The sequence below is a fragment of the Schistocerca cancellata genome, chromosome 10, assembly GCF_023864275.1.
Source record: "Schistocerca cancellata isolate TAMUIC-IGC-003103 chromosome 10, iqSchCanc2.1, whole genome shotgun sequence".
NCBI lineage: Eukaryota > Metazoa > Arthropoda > Insecta > Orthoptera > Acrididae > Schistocerca > Schistocerca cancellata.
This window is the reverse complement of record NC_064635.1, coordinates 69579843-69595270: the sequence shown is the minus strand read 5'-3', so window position 1 is coordinate 69595270 and position 15428 is coordinate 69579843. Positions and strand designations below refer to the sequence as shown.

Genomic DNA, 15428 nt, shown 5'->3' with positions numbered 1-15428 from the left:
ATGCCCCCTTCTATAATCTTTATTTGTGGCAGATTGTCGAAATTTTTACTGTACGCTCTTAAGATGGTGTTCTCAGGGAATTTCAGTATCATTATCAGTTATTTAGAGCCATAGGTTCGGAGGTATCATTTTGTAGAAAACCACAAAAGCCAATTTACCCATTTCTGCACCATCATCCACAGTTATCTAAATAAATAACAATAGCAAATGGATCAACTTTTAACTCTGCATTCTTTAGACATTCATCTAGAAAAGCCATTTTCCCCGTGTTTGAAAATCTGTCTTCGATATAAAGATACACCTGGTGAATCATGCTTTTGGGTACCAAAAGCACCAGTTGTGGGGATTGCCATATATAATTTCTGTTCATGAACATTTATCAGAATTTGAACCAAATCTGTGGTATCCTTTACCAAGATCCAGAGGTTCAAATTTACTGTACTTATGGACATAAATTAAGTGCATAATATCCAGTGTGAGATGTAAATCTAGTTTTAACTGATGTAGTGAACACATGACAAGCATTCTAAGGTCATCACAAGGGTTCCGAGGTCACAAAACTTTCTTTCTATTTGCCCTTTTTTTGCCAATATAACTCAAATTCTATATACTATTTCTATCATTTCTACTCTTTTAAAGTATAAATCACAGGTCGGGCATTTTTGTTGAATTGTAATCAACGAGGAAAGTATCCAGAAAAAAAATGCATAGCAAATGATTTTGTATTAACTTTATATTGTGCATACTTATTTGTTGTTTATATGTTCCAAATTATATAAATCTGTTGATGTATATAAATAAACTATCAAAACTTTAGCGGCATACGGAATTCGTTTTATATAACATGCCCACCCTGCTGTAGCAGGGAAAATAAGAGAACCAGTGGAGAAATGCTCCTTCCAGAGCACAAAAAAGGCGAATATGTCCCTCTTTAAAAGCCTCTGACAGAAAATTGGGGAACCAGCTGCCTCAATCCTCATTCCATCATACTCAGCAAAAATTATGTCATGCTAACATAATTGCACTTTCTTGTGCTGAAAGAGAGTAGTTTTTTGTGCTGAAAGAGAGTAGCAGAGATATAGTGACAGTGGAAGAGAGAGGAGACAGTGATGATGGGGGAAGAGAAAGTGGGAGTGAAAGAGAGATGGATGAAGGCAACACAAGTGTGAGCCAAAGAGCGAGGATATAGTTATGATCAGTGAGAGACAGTGACAGTAAAAGTTGAAGGGAGAAGAATAGAGATAGAAGCAGTGGGAGCAAAAGAGAGAGGAGACAGTGGAAATGAGAAACAAAGATGAATGGAGATTGTTCTGGACCCTCCCAGACTGGCAAACTTTACCACTAGATATGGGGAAGGATCAAACTTTTTAACACGTTGGTATTGGGGGGGGGGGGGGGAGTTCAGAGAATTTTTGAGCTGCTGGGGGGTTTGGTGGAGACAATGACAATGAGGAAGAAACACTAAAGAAGACAGTGTAATTGAGAAAGGAGACAGTGGCAGTGAGGTATAGAATAAAATAATCAATGGGAGAAAAAGGAGACAGTGTGAGAGAGAGACATATAGTAGCAGTGAGAGGGAGATGATGAGTATGAAGGATTTACTTCAAGAGAGTCTGGAAAAAAGTATTTAGAATGTTCTTTGTTAAAAGAGCAAGAATATGTTCACATTACAAATTTTTTCTGCCTAAGGTCTTTACTACAGAGGAACATATTCGCCTTTTTGTGCTCCAACAAGAGCAATTTTTAATAAGCTACCCTATACTCGTTTGATCGAAAACTGTTATCATCTTTCCATTTCTCTTCACTAATCCCCACTGTAGCTATATTGATCCTTTCCAGGTTTTCTGGATTCCGCACCACTTTCAAACTTCTGACAATCCATGCTCCAACTTATGTGTTACCCTTTCGTAGGTAAAAGACATCTTGCTGTACACCATGAGTTGCTTGTAAAAAATATTTACTTACCAGACCAGTATTTGGGCTTATAGTCCATCATCAATTGTGTTTATCTGTGTTAAATAATGTGTGTGTCAAGAATGAACTCTATATGTTGTTAAAACTCATGTGGATCTCTGTGGTATACAGGTTCTCCTGTGTACGTGTTCTAGTTGATGGTCAGTTCCATGTTTTCGTCATGTAACAGTAGTATCCAATGTGACCAAGGAGTATGGCTATTTAACATTTGGTCAGTGTACAGCTCACCATAACTCACACTCTGCCGTATTTTCCTATTTATATTCAATCCTAATCCTATTATATTGTGTTTCTGCTGCTGTCAACATGGGTCTGTGCAAGGTACCAATATGCTCCGAAAAGCCATGCACAGACGTGCAATTTTTCAAGAGGGCATATCTTGGGTTTTATTGATCACAGAGATAAGGGGTGAAGTGTTTTGGACAGCCTTTGGGCTAGCGACCATTTGTATACCTTTCAGAAGAATCGGGTATATTGTAACTTTGTTACAGTAAAGGGTCAAAATTCAAATGTTACACACTTTCTCCAGCCCAGGCAAACTGAGCAAATCAGTAGGTTCTTTTGCATTTGGTGTGGCCTAGGGTTGAACTTCAAGCAGCTTATAAAGTCACCTTTTGCTCATGGGCGGTACCTGAGAAAACCTCGAAAAACTGTAATTTTCAGGTACGAAGAGTGCCAGCTGTGAGGATGCCCCCTTCTATAATCTTTATTTGTGGCAGATTGTCGAAATTTTTACTGTACGCTCTTAAGATGGTGTTCTCAGGGAATTTCAGTATCATTATCAGTTATTTAGAGCCATAGGTTCGGAGGTATCATTTTGTAGAAAACCACAAAAGCCAATTTACCCATTTCTGCACCATCATCCACAGTTATCTAAATAAATAACAATAGCAAATGGATCAACTTTTAACTCTGCATTCTTTAGACATTCATCTAGAAAAGCCATTTTCCCCGTGTTTGAAAATCTGTCTTCGATATAAAGATACACCTGGTGAATCATGCTTTTGGGTACCAAAAGCACCAGTTGTGGGGATTGCCATATATAATTTCTGTTCATGAACATTTATCAGAATTTGAACCAAATCTGTGGTATCCTTTACCAAGATCCAGAGGTTCAAATTTACTGTACTTATGGACATAAATTAAGTGCATAATATCCAGTGTGAGATGTAAATCTAGTTTTAACTGATGTAGTGAACACATGACAAGCATTCTAAGGTCATCACAAGGGTTCCGAGGTCACAAAACTTTCTTTCTATTTGCCCTTTTTTTGCCAATATAACTCAAATTCTATATACTATTTCTATCATTTCTACTCTTTTAAAGTATAAATCACAGGTCGGGCATTTTTGTTGAATTGTAATCAACGAGGAAAGTATCCAGAAAAAAATGCATAGCAAATGATTTTGTATTAACTTTATATTGTGCATACTTATTTGTTGTTTATATGTTCCAAATTATATAAATCTGTTGATGTATATAAATAAACTATCAAAACTTTAGCGGCATACGGAATTCGTTTTATATAACATGCCCACCCTGCTGTAGCAGGGAAAATAAGAGAACCAGTGGAGAAATGCTCCTTCCAGAGCACAAAAAAGGCGAATATGTCCCTCTTTAAAAGCCTCTGACAGAAAATTGGGGAACCAGCTGCCTCAATCCTCATTCCATCATACTCAGCAAAAATTATGTCATGCTAACATAATTGCACTTTCTTGTGCTGAAAGAGAGTAGTTTTTTGTGCTGAAAGAGAGTAGCAGAGATATAGTGACAGTGGAAGAGAGAGGAGACAGTGATGATGGGGGAAGAGAAAGTGGGAGTGAAAGAGAGATGGATGAAGGCAACACAAGTGTGAGCCAAAGAGCGAGGATATAGTTATGATCAGTGAGAGACAGTGACAGTAAAAGTTGAAGGGAGAAGAATAGAGATAGAAGCAGTGGGAGCAAAAGAGAGAGGAGACAGTGGAAATGAGAAACAAAGATGAATGGAGATTGTTCTGGACCCTCCCAGACTGGCAAACTTTACCACTAGATATGGGGAAGGATCAAACTTTTTAACACGTTGGTATTGGGGGGGGGGGGAGTTCAGAGAATTTTTGAGCTGCTGGGGGGTTTGGTGGAGACAATGACAATGAGGAAGAAACACTAAAGAAGACAGTGTAATTGAGAAAGGAGACAGTGGCAGTGAGGTATAGAATAAAATAATCAATGGGAGAAAAAGGAGACAGTGTGAGAGAGAGACATATAGTAGCAGTGAGAGGGAGATGATGAGTATGAAGGATTTACTTCAAGAGAGTCTGGAAAAAAGTATTTAGAATGTTCTTTGTTAAAAGAGCAAGAATATGTTCACATTACAAATTTTTTCTGCCTAAGGTCTTTACTACAGAGGAACATATTCGCCTTTTTGTGCTCCAACAAGAGCAATTTTTAATAAGCTACCCTATACTCGTTTGATCGAAAACTGTTATCGTCTTTCCATTTCTCTTCACTAATCCCCACTGTAGCTATATTGATCCTTTCCAGGTTTTCTGGATTCCGCACCACTTTCAAACTTCTGACAATCCATGCTCCAACTTATGTGTTACCCTTTCGTAGGTAAAAGACATCTTGCTGTACACCATGAGTTGCTTGTAAAAAATATTTACTTACCAGACCAGTATTTGGGCTTATAGTCCATCATCAATTGTGTTTGTCTGTGTTAAATAATGTGTGTGTCAAGAATGAACTCTATATGTTGTTAAAACTCATGTGGATCTCTGTGGTATACAGGTTCTCCTGTGTACGTGTTCTAGTTGATGGTCAGTTCCATGTTTTCGTCATGTAACAGTAGTATCCAATGTGACCAAGGAGTATGGCTATTTAACATTTGGTAGAAATAACATGTACACATGATGACGTGTACCACAGAGATCCACCTCAGTTTTAACACCATAAAGATTTCATGCCTCAACGACATGTCGGTTGATATGGATGTACAAAATATATACCACTGATGATGGACTGTATGCCTGAATACTAGTCTAGAAATAAAATATTTTATGTGCAGCTCATGGTGTACAGCAAGGTCATTTAACAAATACCTATAAGCTGCGGAGCACCAAACATACAAGATTTTCACCCTTTCGTTGGTTATTAAATCTTTTTTGATGATTGTCTCCACCATGGCAGCCCATTCCAGAGATCCGAATGGAGGACAAATCCAAAATCTTTTGCCAATGGAGAGATCATTATGACACTTTTACAATTACATGCCAAACGTCTTGTTGATACACATTTTATGTCTTTAATGTGGTGGTTTCAAGTGCTTTCTGCATCTTCTTGCTGTTGATCACTGCTGATTCTTACATCTTTTAGGGGCAGTTTCCCACTGCTGTGACCAAAGATTAACATAAAACTCTGTCTGCACCTCCATCCTCTTTTTGACAAAGCTGTTGGCAGAAGGAATATGAGTCCTCTGGAGGTCTTTGGCTACCATTGATGGTGGCTTTTATTCAAAATTTGAACAGTGGCTAGGATCAGACGTGGGGCTCAGAACGTTTAAAGTACCAGCAGAGACGCTATCCCCAGACCACAGTTATAGGAGACTGAAGACCACTCTAAGCAGTGTCCCATGGTTGTAAGCAGTAGTAGTTCAACATAGATGAAGAGGCTTGCATGGGATAGACTAGCATAGAGCACTGCATCAAACTGGTCTTCAGACTGAAGACCACAACAACAACAACAACAACATAACCCTTATAACCCTCTTGCTCTCATTGTTGCCAAAGATAAAAAGTTATATAGAAATGCATTGTAGTTGCAGTTTACTAAAGAAAATGTATGAATATCTTTACAATATACATATATCAACAATGTTTTGCATCACCCCTTTATTTCGAAGTTCATCACACAGAAAACAAAATTTGACTTCAAGACATTCTCGGCTCTCATTCCATGTCGGCATACCATCAGTGGGATCATCGAGCCAGGCCTGGTCGGAATTGTCTTACTCTTGAATGGTAATTCTGCATAAGTCACACAAAGTACTGGGTGTTGTCAACATCAAAAAAACAACTCATTGTACTCAATCCACACATGTTCGATTGGGTATATGTCCAGAGAACAGGCAGGCCACACCAGTCTGGCGATCTTAGCATGCTGAAGAAACATGTTCATGATGAGCACACAAGTTATCATGTTTTAGGATGACATTGTCTCAAAAACATGGGGATCTAGTCACCAATTGATACTTTACTTTCACCTGAAATGTTGCAGTCCGTTTGAGTGTGGCGTTCTACTCATAAGTAATACTCATGGTGGCTGTATGTATGTTTACAGACAACATCAGGGGATGAGCTTCCAGTCAGTAAGGGAACATTCACAATGGCAACACACCTGCTCAACATATTAGGATGATGCAAAACTTTTGTTCATGTATGTATTTAAAATTGTTCAAGAGCAGGAAATGTGCATTATCTATACATAGCTTTATGTTCTGTTCAATTTTTGACTGTAATCTTTTCACTAACTGCAGAAAACTTTTAAGTTTAAATTTACTTTGTGTCCATGATGTAGGTGAAGATGGGATTTCACCTCCAAATCAAATCCAACATTCAAAGTTTTTGTGTTTGTTCACTTTTCCAGTATTTACCTCCAGGGTAATTGTAGTTGTGTAGACATTAGCCTGATCATGTTCAAAACTCAACTAACAAATAATTTACAGCCATAGAGGATGTCTGTATCACTGGGAGATTTAATGTTAGAATAGAAACAGTCACCAGACAACAGGCTAACACGCATACAACTGAAATAGCAAGAATGCTGTCACTAGCGTTAAGCATATTTCTGGTCACAGATTTACTGTTACACTGTCCTTTTTCTTCTTCTTCTTCTTCTTTTATTAATCTTTTGATTGTCTAAGTAACTTTGGCCATTTCTTTCCGCAGGCATTTTCAGCACACTTTACGAGTTTTTGGGCCTCGTGATCAAGCCGCCACCAGCTCCATTTGAGAATGAGGAGGTCCAGCCTCCTACTGTGTGCGACCATTTTGTGGCTCCTCCAGGCACTGCTAAAGTGTACCTCACCAAGTACCGTGCCCGCTGCGTGCGCGAAGTGCTTGCTGACCTCCTAGGGGAGACACCACAAGTTTAGGGCGGCGGTGGCGGCATGGCGACCGTGAGAGAAATATTAGATAAAAATAAAGTGAACATATAACTGCAAATATCTCATTCTGTGTGAGTATGCATGTGCAAAGGTAAAGCAGAAAAGCTGTTTGAAAACTGAAATAATTAGCTGTCTTCATTTTTTGTACAGCAAGCTCTTTTTTTTTTTTTTCTTTGTGTGAAATCAAATGTTTCCAAATGGCTTCTAACAGTAGCTGTGTACTGTTTATTCCTTATTTGAAAAAAAAAAAATCGATACGTGGTACACAAATAATTGTTTAACTCGATTTTTGTGACATGTAATGCTGAGTGAGGACATTATGCAGAACACTGATACAGTACTGTGTGCTTTACATCCTGTTTTTCTCCCTCTTTTCATTCTGAAGCTTTTACCCTGTTTGTCAAACTGCCGCAGAATGCTTGCTGAACCAACTACCAGTTTGTAAGTAGCTCAGTCAAAAACGGTTTCTTTGTCTTTGAGAAAATGTAAACTGTAGCTTTTTTCTTGTCAGAAATGTTTTAATACGTTACTTTTACTGTTTTCCTTGCCATGCTGTAATCGTCAGAAAAGCACAAGTTGTCGGTTGGATTCAGCAGAATGTTTGCACAGACCGACCACTCGGAGCATTTTGTACGTGATTACATGTGAAGTGCCACACCTGAAGTCCTACTTCACATCATCATTGAGAAATGTATGGTGCAACTTCTGATCCACCAGAATGTGTGCAGGTGTTAAGTTGTTGCATGCTGTGTAGTTAATCGTGTAGTTGTTCGTCTTATAACATTTTACAAACGTTTTACAATGTAGTTTAATCATAGTTGTACAACATTTGTTCCACCCACCACTGCCAAATGTAAATGAGGCCAAAACTTTTTTACTGATGTATTGTATGTATAATTTGTATTGTTTATTCTGAATGCTATGTGTAAACTTGGTTGCTCAATCATTTATTTATTTAAATGTGGTAAATCTTAAGAACTACATCTGTGATTAAATGTATCATTTGTAATTTTATTGTATTTGATTTGCCATATTGTGTATATGTATCAAAGGAAAATTTAATCAAGAAAACAAATAAATTATAAGACAGAGTGGCTGGCTGGCAGTTACTTCCAGCAGTACTGCTGACAGACAAGTATAAACTGACAGCAGTGTCCTAGCTATCAGAACTAGTAGTTCCTTCCCCTCAGGAAGCAGAGAGGGATAAGACGAGGAAGGTTATAAAGGAAGGGAAGCTCACACAGACCCCAGGATGTAATTTTCATGTGGTTTCATCCTTTCATTGTTTGGCTGTCTGCTTCCATGGTCGAATCGACATCTCTCTCATCTGGGATACCTTTTGCTTGTTTGCAGACAAATTTTTGTTGTATAGTCACTATTTTTTCTTTGTTTTGCAATCTTCTCCCATTTTGTAGCAGTCTATTTTGCTTTTCAGTGATATTAACAGTCTGTTTAATGACTATCTCTCAGTTCAGTTTCACTGTCCGTTCATTTCCTGCACGTTCTTTCATTTCCCAATTTGCCTGGTTACAGGAACTCTATCACATTTTGCAATTTGGTGATGTATTTTTTGTTTTTGTTGATTTCTTTCACATTCTGTGACATTTTTGCTGTCGTTAGCATATCCCCTCTCTCCATTTAGGGACCTTTGTCCTTTATCAGGCAACGGTTTTCCTTTACGTGGCTGTTTTATTCTGTGCCAACTTTTTACAGTTTAATTATCTCCTTTCATTTTTAATCAATCCATTTCTTTATTCATGTGTCTACTCCCTCTGGCACTCATTTTTTCTGTTTAATACTATTGCTGTCACTTGCTGTGTTTGTTTTACGCTGTTTGTAATTGACACTGCAGTAACTAAGAATCCTCACCGTACAGAGAGTCTTTCATTCCACAGTGCAGTGGGCATTATTACCGCCCTTCTTCTGTGCCAGATCAGGACTCGAACTTGAAAAGTTCACCTTTAGGGGGCAGTGCTCTTACCGACTCATCTTATCCAGGGACGAGTCACAGTCTGCTGTCTCGATCCCCAAGTAGCACAATCGGCAAGAGTAGTGTTAACAGAAGGCAAGATGCCAGTTTCTAGTGCCAGACAAGCAAACAGTTTTCACTTCCTGGAAAGTCTGTAGCTAGTAGTTTCATTGTGTCACAGTTTCCAATTCGAGAACTACATTATTTTAGTCACAATGTGTGTGTTAAACAGCTAAGAAATTGTAAGTCAATAAATACTTCGATTTTAAAGTGTAATCCAATTTGCACAACTCGTAAGTCAATGTTGTCTGTGTCACTTAAAGTATGGATTCATTTTCAGACATTTTGGCACTTCTAGCATTTTGTGATAAGTAAAGTTACAATCTAAACAGACTACAGAGGTTGACTTGAAAGAGCATAATAGATGTCTGAATGAGTTTTGCTTGTTTCTTGTATCATTTGATAAGAAAACTATCAGTTGTCTAATTGTATACTGCCAATATATATTTTCGCCATTGTGTTTACTAGTTTATTTGTGTGTATCAAAAGTAATGTGTAAATGTTTCAGTTGAAATATTTTAAACCAGAATTCAGCTGGTTATGAGAACTACTGTAACAAACACATGTGAGAGCACCTTGTGGTGTACCCTCAATGTCGCTCACCACCCTGGTGACTGTAGCAAGACGCAGATGCGTCCAACATACATTAGTGCTCTGACGGGGTGCAATGGGCTCTTGTGTAATGTACATACAGAGATAACAACTCGCTTATCATTAAGACAATACAGTGACTGTAAATGGGAAGTCACAACTGTTTCAGTCATTGTTAAATGACAAGGGACAGTGAAGAAAATGTTCTGTTTGAAGCGTATTTTAAACAAAACAACTTCTTAATTATTAATCCCTGCTGATGTGAGCTTCATACTTTATTGTATGTGTTCATTTGAAAATATTGAGGTGTGTAATTTCACAAACTAGGAAGTATATTGAAGCTCTAAAAATGTAGCTATAGTTATAAAAAATTCAGTTAACAAGCTGATCTCAAAAGTGATGCTTCAAAATAAAAATAAATAAAGAGGTCATTTAAAAACACAAACACAAGATGTAACAATATTAGAGGAGGGCCGGCAGGTGTGGCCGTGCGGTTCTAAGCGCTTCAGTTTGGAACCGCGTGACCGCTATGGTCGCAGGTTCGAATCCTGCCTCGGGCATGGATGTGTGTGATGTCCTTAGGTTAGTTAGGTTTAAGTAGTTCTAAGTTCTAGGGGACTGATGACCTCAGTAGTTAAGTCTCATAGTGCTCAGAGCCATTTGAACCATTTATTAGAGGAGGAAAGTTGCTACTCACCATATAACGGAGATGCTGAGTCGCGATCAGCACTACAAAAAGATTCACATAAGTATAGCTTCCAGCCATTAAGGCCTTTGTCACCAATGGACACAAACGCACGCGCGCGCACACACACACACACACACACACACACACACACACACCTGCAGTCTCAGATAACTGAAACCACGCTGCTAGCAGCAGCACCAGTGCATGATGTGTGTCTATTGCTGACAAAGGCCTTAATGGCCAAAAGCTATATTTGTGTGAATCTTTTTGTTGTGCCTATCGCAACTCAGCATCTCCACTATATAGTGAGTAGCAACTTTCCTTCTCTAATATTGTTACATTTCATCCTGAATTTTCCATTGTTTGATTTTTGCCAAACACAAGATGTGTAGATAGAAAATAACAACAATTAAAGAAATGGTAGTGAGGAGTGTAGCTGCCAAGAGAAAAGGTGAGAAGACCAGGTGCAGACATTTTTAGAGGCTTATCCTGGAGGTATAGTGATGTACACATAAGAAAGCAGGTGTGTGATGAGTTCTGTACAGAGAGAAAACAGCCCACATACGTGCTTGGGAAACTTTTACCGTCGATTCTTAATGTAATAATTGTTGTCTGCTTTGTCCCGAACGTAATGAACACTACAGTGGCTATGTATTGTACCTGACTAACAAGCAAATTGACACTAAAGGTTTTATGTGTGTCCTCCAAACACGTGCTACAGATGCAAGAGGATTGTACTGTCAGCTGTAGCATTACATGGTACCCTGCACATTTTCTCCCTCACTTGCCTTTTTATATTAGTAAGATAATACAGTCATTCACAGCAAGTGGGTCTAGAAATCTGAGATACTAGAACATCGCCCGTACTCAGAAAAATGGATCTCTTAATGTAGAGTGCAGTAGCAAATATTTTGTGTGTGTGTGTGTGTGTGTGTGTGTGTGTGTGTGTGTGTGTGTGTTCGCGCACGCGGGTGAGAGAGAGAGAGAGAGAGAGAGAGCACTGTCACAATGTTATCTTAGGAATGATGTCCAATCAGAGGTCACTGGGCGACAGTTGTTTTTGAAGCATTTTGTAAAAGGAAGAATTGCTATATTTTTAATGTACTTGCATTTTTTACAGTATGTTGTTATGTGGTTTTGATATTTAAGTAGTTCTTAAGGTAGCTTTTTATTGGCAACTATTTTGTAAATAATGGTGGGACTGATTTGTCAGCCATGTTGCTTATCATCTGTGTTTCATTCAGTAAATTGCTGCTGTGATTTTATGTAAACCAGTTTTTAGTCATTCTTTCTAGATGAGATGTTATGACTGAGTCTAATGCAAATGAATTTCTGATTTTGTTTGTTATTTATGTTTTAATTTAAATTGATCAGCTATATTAATAGTCTGTTGTTTATTTATATTTTTGTATATTTTTGTATATTTGTACATTTTTCTTTTTTACTGGGTTTGCTTAATCTTCATGAAATACTTCCATGTAAAAATGTCATGTTGTAACATATATGCTCAATATTTAGCCATTTACATGTATTACCATGAGGATTGATGTGTAGTTGTGTAAAATAATCATCTTACATTTGGCCTAGCAAATGTCACATTGAAAATGTGTACAGTACACTTTTGTAATTGAATGTTTCATATTATTATTGTATTACTTGTGTTAATTTACCAGTAGAAATATTGTTCCCATTTTCTTTCTTCTTTTCCTGTGATATGTATCTTCAGCATTTCAGTGAGATCCTTTAATTCTGTGGATGCCTGTGTTGTTAAGACTTGATAAAAATTTGTTTTAGTTCATTGTGCATATCTGAGTTGTGAAAACTGTGCATATAGTTAATGTGTGTCATATATATCTTTAAATGTTATATAATGTGTACTCCTTGTGTCTATACCTGTTTCCTTGTGCTTCATGTATCAGAATCATTAGTCTGCCATTAAGCTGTTCAACAGACAGCAAATCATTCATTGTATCGTGCAATTTGTATAAAAGATTTTGTAAATTACTCTGTGTGTTGTATATTTCATTTGCTATATGGATTCCTAACAGTAGTAGGAATCTTACTCTTTTCTCAAGCAATCTGCAACTGTCACATGGTGAATTCCTTATTTAAACACTGTTTATTTTACTGTTACATAGGAACTTTAGAATATATGTATAATACGTCATTAAAACTCATTTGAGAATGGGTAATAATTTGGTAGTATTTACTGCAGCTATCATCATTATCATACATTTTCAGCTGTTGGGGCGGGCTTCCTCTGCACACCCAATTTCCTCCATTCTTTAATTTCTGCTGTCGTCCTTTGAATAATATGGTGTCTACTGTCAAGTATTAGGAAGTATTATCTTCACTCCAATACTTCATCCATTCATTGTTCTTTCTTAAGTGCCTTTTTAACAAAGTAGTCTGTTCTCTGCAAAAGTACATTCAAATTACTTTCCTACTTTTGATTGGCCTAGTAATTTTATTTGTCCATTCCTTCTTTTCAGTAACTCTTTGTTCCTTACTTTGTCTTTCCATTTCTTACATCTTTCTCCAGAGCTACATTTCAAAAGCTATAAAACACCACTCTCCACGACTTCATTGTGTCTGTATTGCAGCTAAGTATAACTCTGCACTCTATGTAAAACATTCCACTAGTCTTTGTCTTAGCTGCTTACTCTAATGTGAACAAATAATAACTTTTCCTGACAAAAAATGTGTTCTTGTCTTTCTGTAAATGCCTTCTCCACTTTGCATCGGTGCTGTCTTGACCTGCCTGCACAGCTCCAGCAAGAGCTCCACATTGAGAGATGGCATTTTAGCATGTGTGCAGCTCCAGGCTTTGGCTCTGGTTGGTTGGCTGATTTGGGGGAGGGGACCGAACAGCAAGGTCATCAGTCCCATCGGATGAGGGAAAGGAAATTGACCGTGACTGGCCGGAGTGGCCGTGCGGTTCTAGGCGCTACAGTCTGGAACCGAGTGACCGCTACGGTTGCAGGTTCGAATCCTCCCTCGGGCATGGATGTGTGTGATGTCCTTAGGTTAGTTAGGTTTAAGTAGTTCTAAGTTCTAGGGGACTGATGACCTCAGAAGTCATGTCCCATAGTGCTCAGAGCCATTTGAACCATTTTTGAAATTGACCATGCCCTATCAAAGGAACCATCCCGGCATTTGCATGAAGCAATTTACGGAAATCACAGAAAACCTACATCAGGATGGGCAGACATGGGTTTGAATGCGAGTCTAACATGCTAACCAATGCGCCACCTTGCTCGGTTTTGGTTCTCGGAGGAAGTCACAATATCCCTCCCCCTCTCCCTCCCCCTTTACATCAGTACTTAGTATGTAACCATAGCATAACATCAAGAAATTTCAATTCTGGAAGTTATAGCATTTAAAAAACATTTGTCTGAAAGCTTTTTTGAGTACATACGTTATGCAATAATCAGTTTAAGAACTGCAATTGCAACAAACTCTCACAACTTTCTCATTGTCGTTATTTACACAGTAAAAAAATTGAGTTAAAAAAGTCTAATTATATTAGTGATGTTACTGCATTTGTGACTGCGTAAGTTGAATGTAATACAGGGCTTACATTATGTGATGTACAAGTCCTGCTGCAGTTTCTATCATGCACTTGTATAAGCTGTAGTCATGTGAAATCTACTCTCCTGGAAATTGAAATAAGAACACCGTGAATTCATTGTCCCAGGAAGGGGAAACTTTATTGACACATTCCTGGGGTCAGATACATCACATGATCACACTGACAGAACCACAGGCACATAGACACAGGCAACAGAGCATGCACAATGTCGGCACTAGTACAGTGTATATCCACCTTTCGCAGCAATGCAGGCTGCTATTCTCCCATGGAGACGATCGTAGAGATGCTGGATGTAGTCCTGTGGAACGGCTTGCCATGCCATTTCCACCTGGCGCCTCAGTTGGACCAGCGTTCGTGCTGGACGTGCAGATCGCGTGAGACGACGCTTCATCCAGTCCCAAACATGCTCAATGGGGGACAGATCCGGAGATCTTGCTGGCCAGGGTAGTTGACTTACACCTTCTAGAGCACGTTGGGTGGCACGGGATACATGCGGACGTGCATTGTCCTGTTGGAACAGCAAGTTCCCTTGCCGGTCTAGGAATGGTAGAACGATGGGTTCGATGACGGTTTGGATGTACCGTGCACTATTCAGTGTCCCCTCGACGATCACCAGTGGTGTACGGCCAGTGTAGGAGATCGCTCCCCACACCACGATGCCGGGTGTTGGCCCTGTGTGCATCGGTCATATGCAGTCCTGATTGTGGCGCTCACCTGCACGGCGCCAAACACGCATACGACCATCATTGGCACCAAGGCAGAAGCGACTCTCATCGCTGAAGACGACACGTCTCCATTCGTCCCCCCCCCCCCCCCCCCAATGTGGTTAAAGTTTTAAAGTTCTGTGCCTTGTCAAATGTTTTTACAAAGATTTTAGGGAGAGGATATTAATTTGCTCACTGTGTGACAAGCTCGCCCATCTTTTATGTAAGTGGCCAGCCAATGACACTTTCCTGTGTCATTCTTGTTGCTATGTTTGCCCTTCCCTTAGCTTTTACTTTCTTATGTAGTAATTTCTCTCTTTTCCTGCTTTCTTTGAATGTGTTTTTCAGTTTTATTAGGTCTCTCCACATTCGTTCTTTTTAATGTGCGTCAGGGCGCTGATGACCTCGATGTTGAGCGCCCATAAACCCCAACACACACACACACTCCATTCGTCCCTCCATTCACGCCTGTCGCGACACCACTGGAGGCGGGCTGCACGATGTTGGGGCGTGAGCGGAAGACGGCCTAACGGTGTGCGGGACCGTAGCCCAGCTTCATGGAGATGGTTGCGAATGGTCCTCGCCGATACCCCAGGAGCAACAGTGTCCCTAATTTGCTGGGAAGTGACGGTGCGGTCCCCTACGGCACTGCGTAGGATCCTACGGTCTTGGCGTGCATCCGTGCATCGCTGCGGTCCGGTCCCAGGT

At 39.3% G+C, this 15428-nt stretch overlaps 1 protein-coding gene across 1 annotated transcript in view; it reads left to right on the top strand.

The window, feature by feature from the left end:
- Positions 1 to 8923, top strand: part of LOC126106118 (thyroid adenoma-associated protein homolog) — a 230947-nt gene extending 222024 nt beyond the window's left edge. Inside the window, 1 exon segment of the mRNA XM_049912364.1 lies at positions 6899 to 8923. Coding sequence (XP_049768321.1) covers positions 6899 to 7104 — 206 coding nt within the window. The 3' untranslated portion in view covers positions 7105 to 8923.
- The last annotated feature ends 6505 nt before the right edge of the window (positions 8924 to 15428 follow it).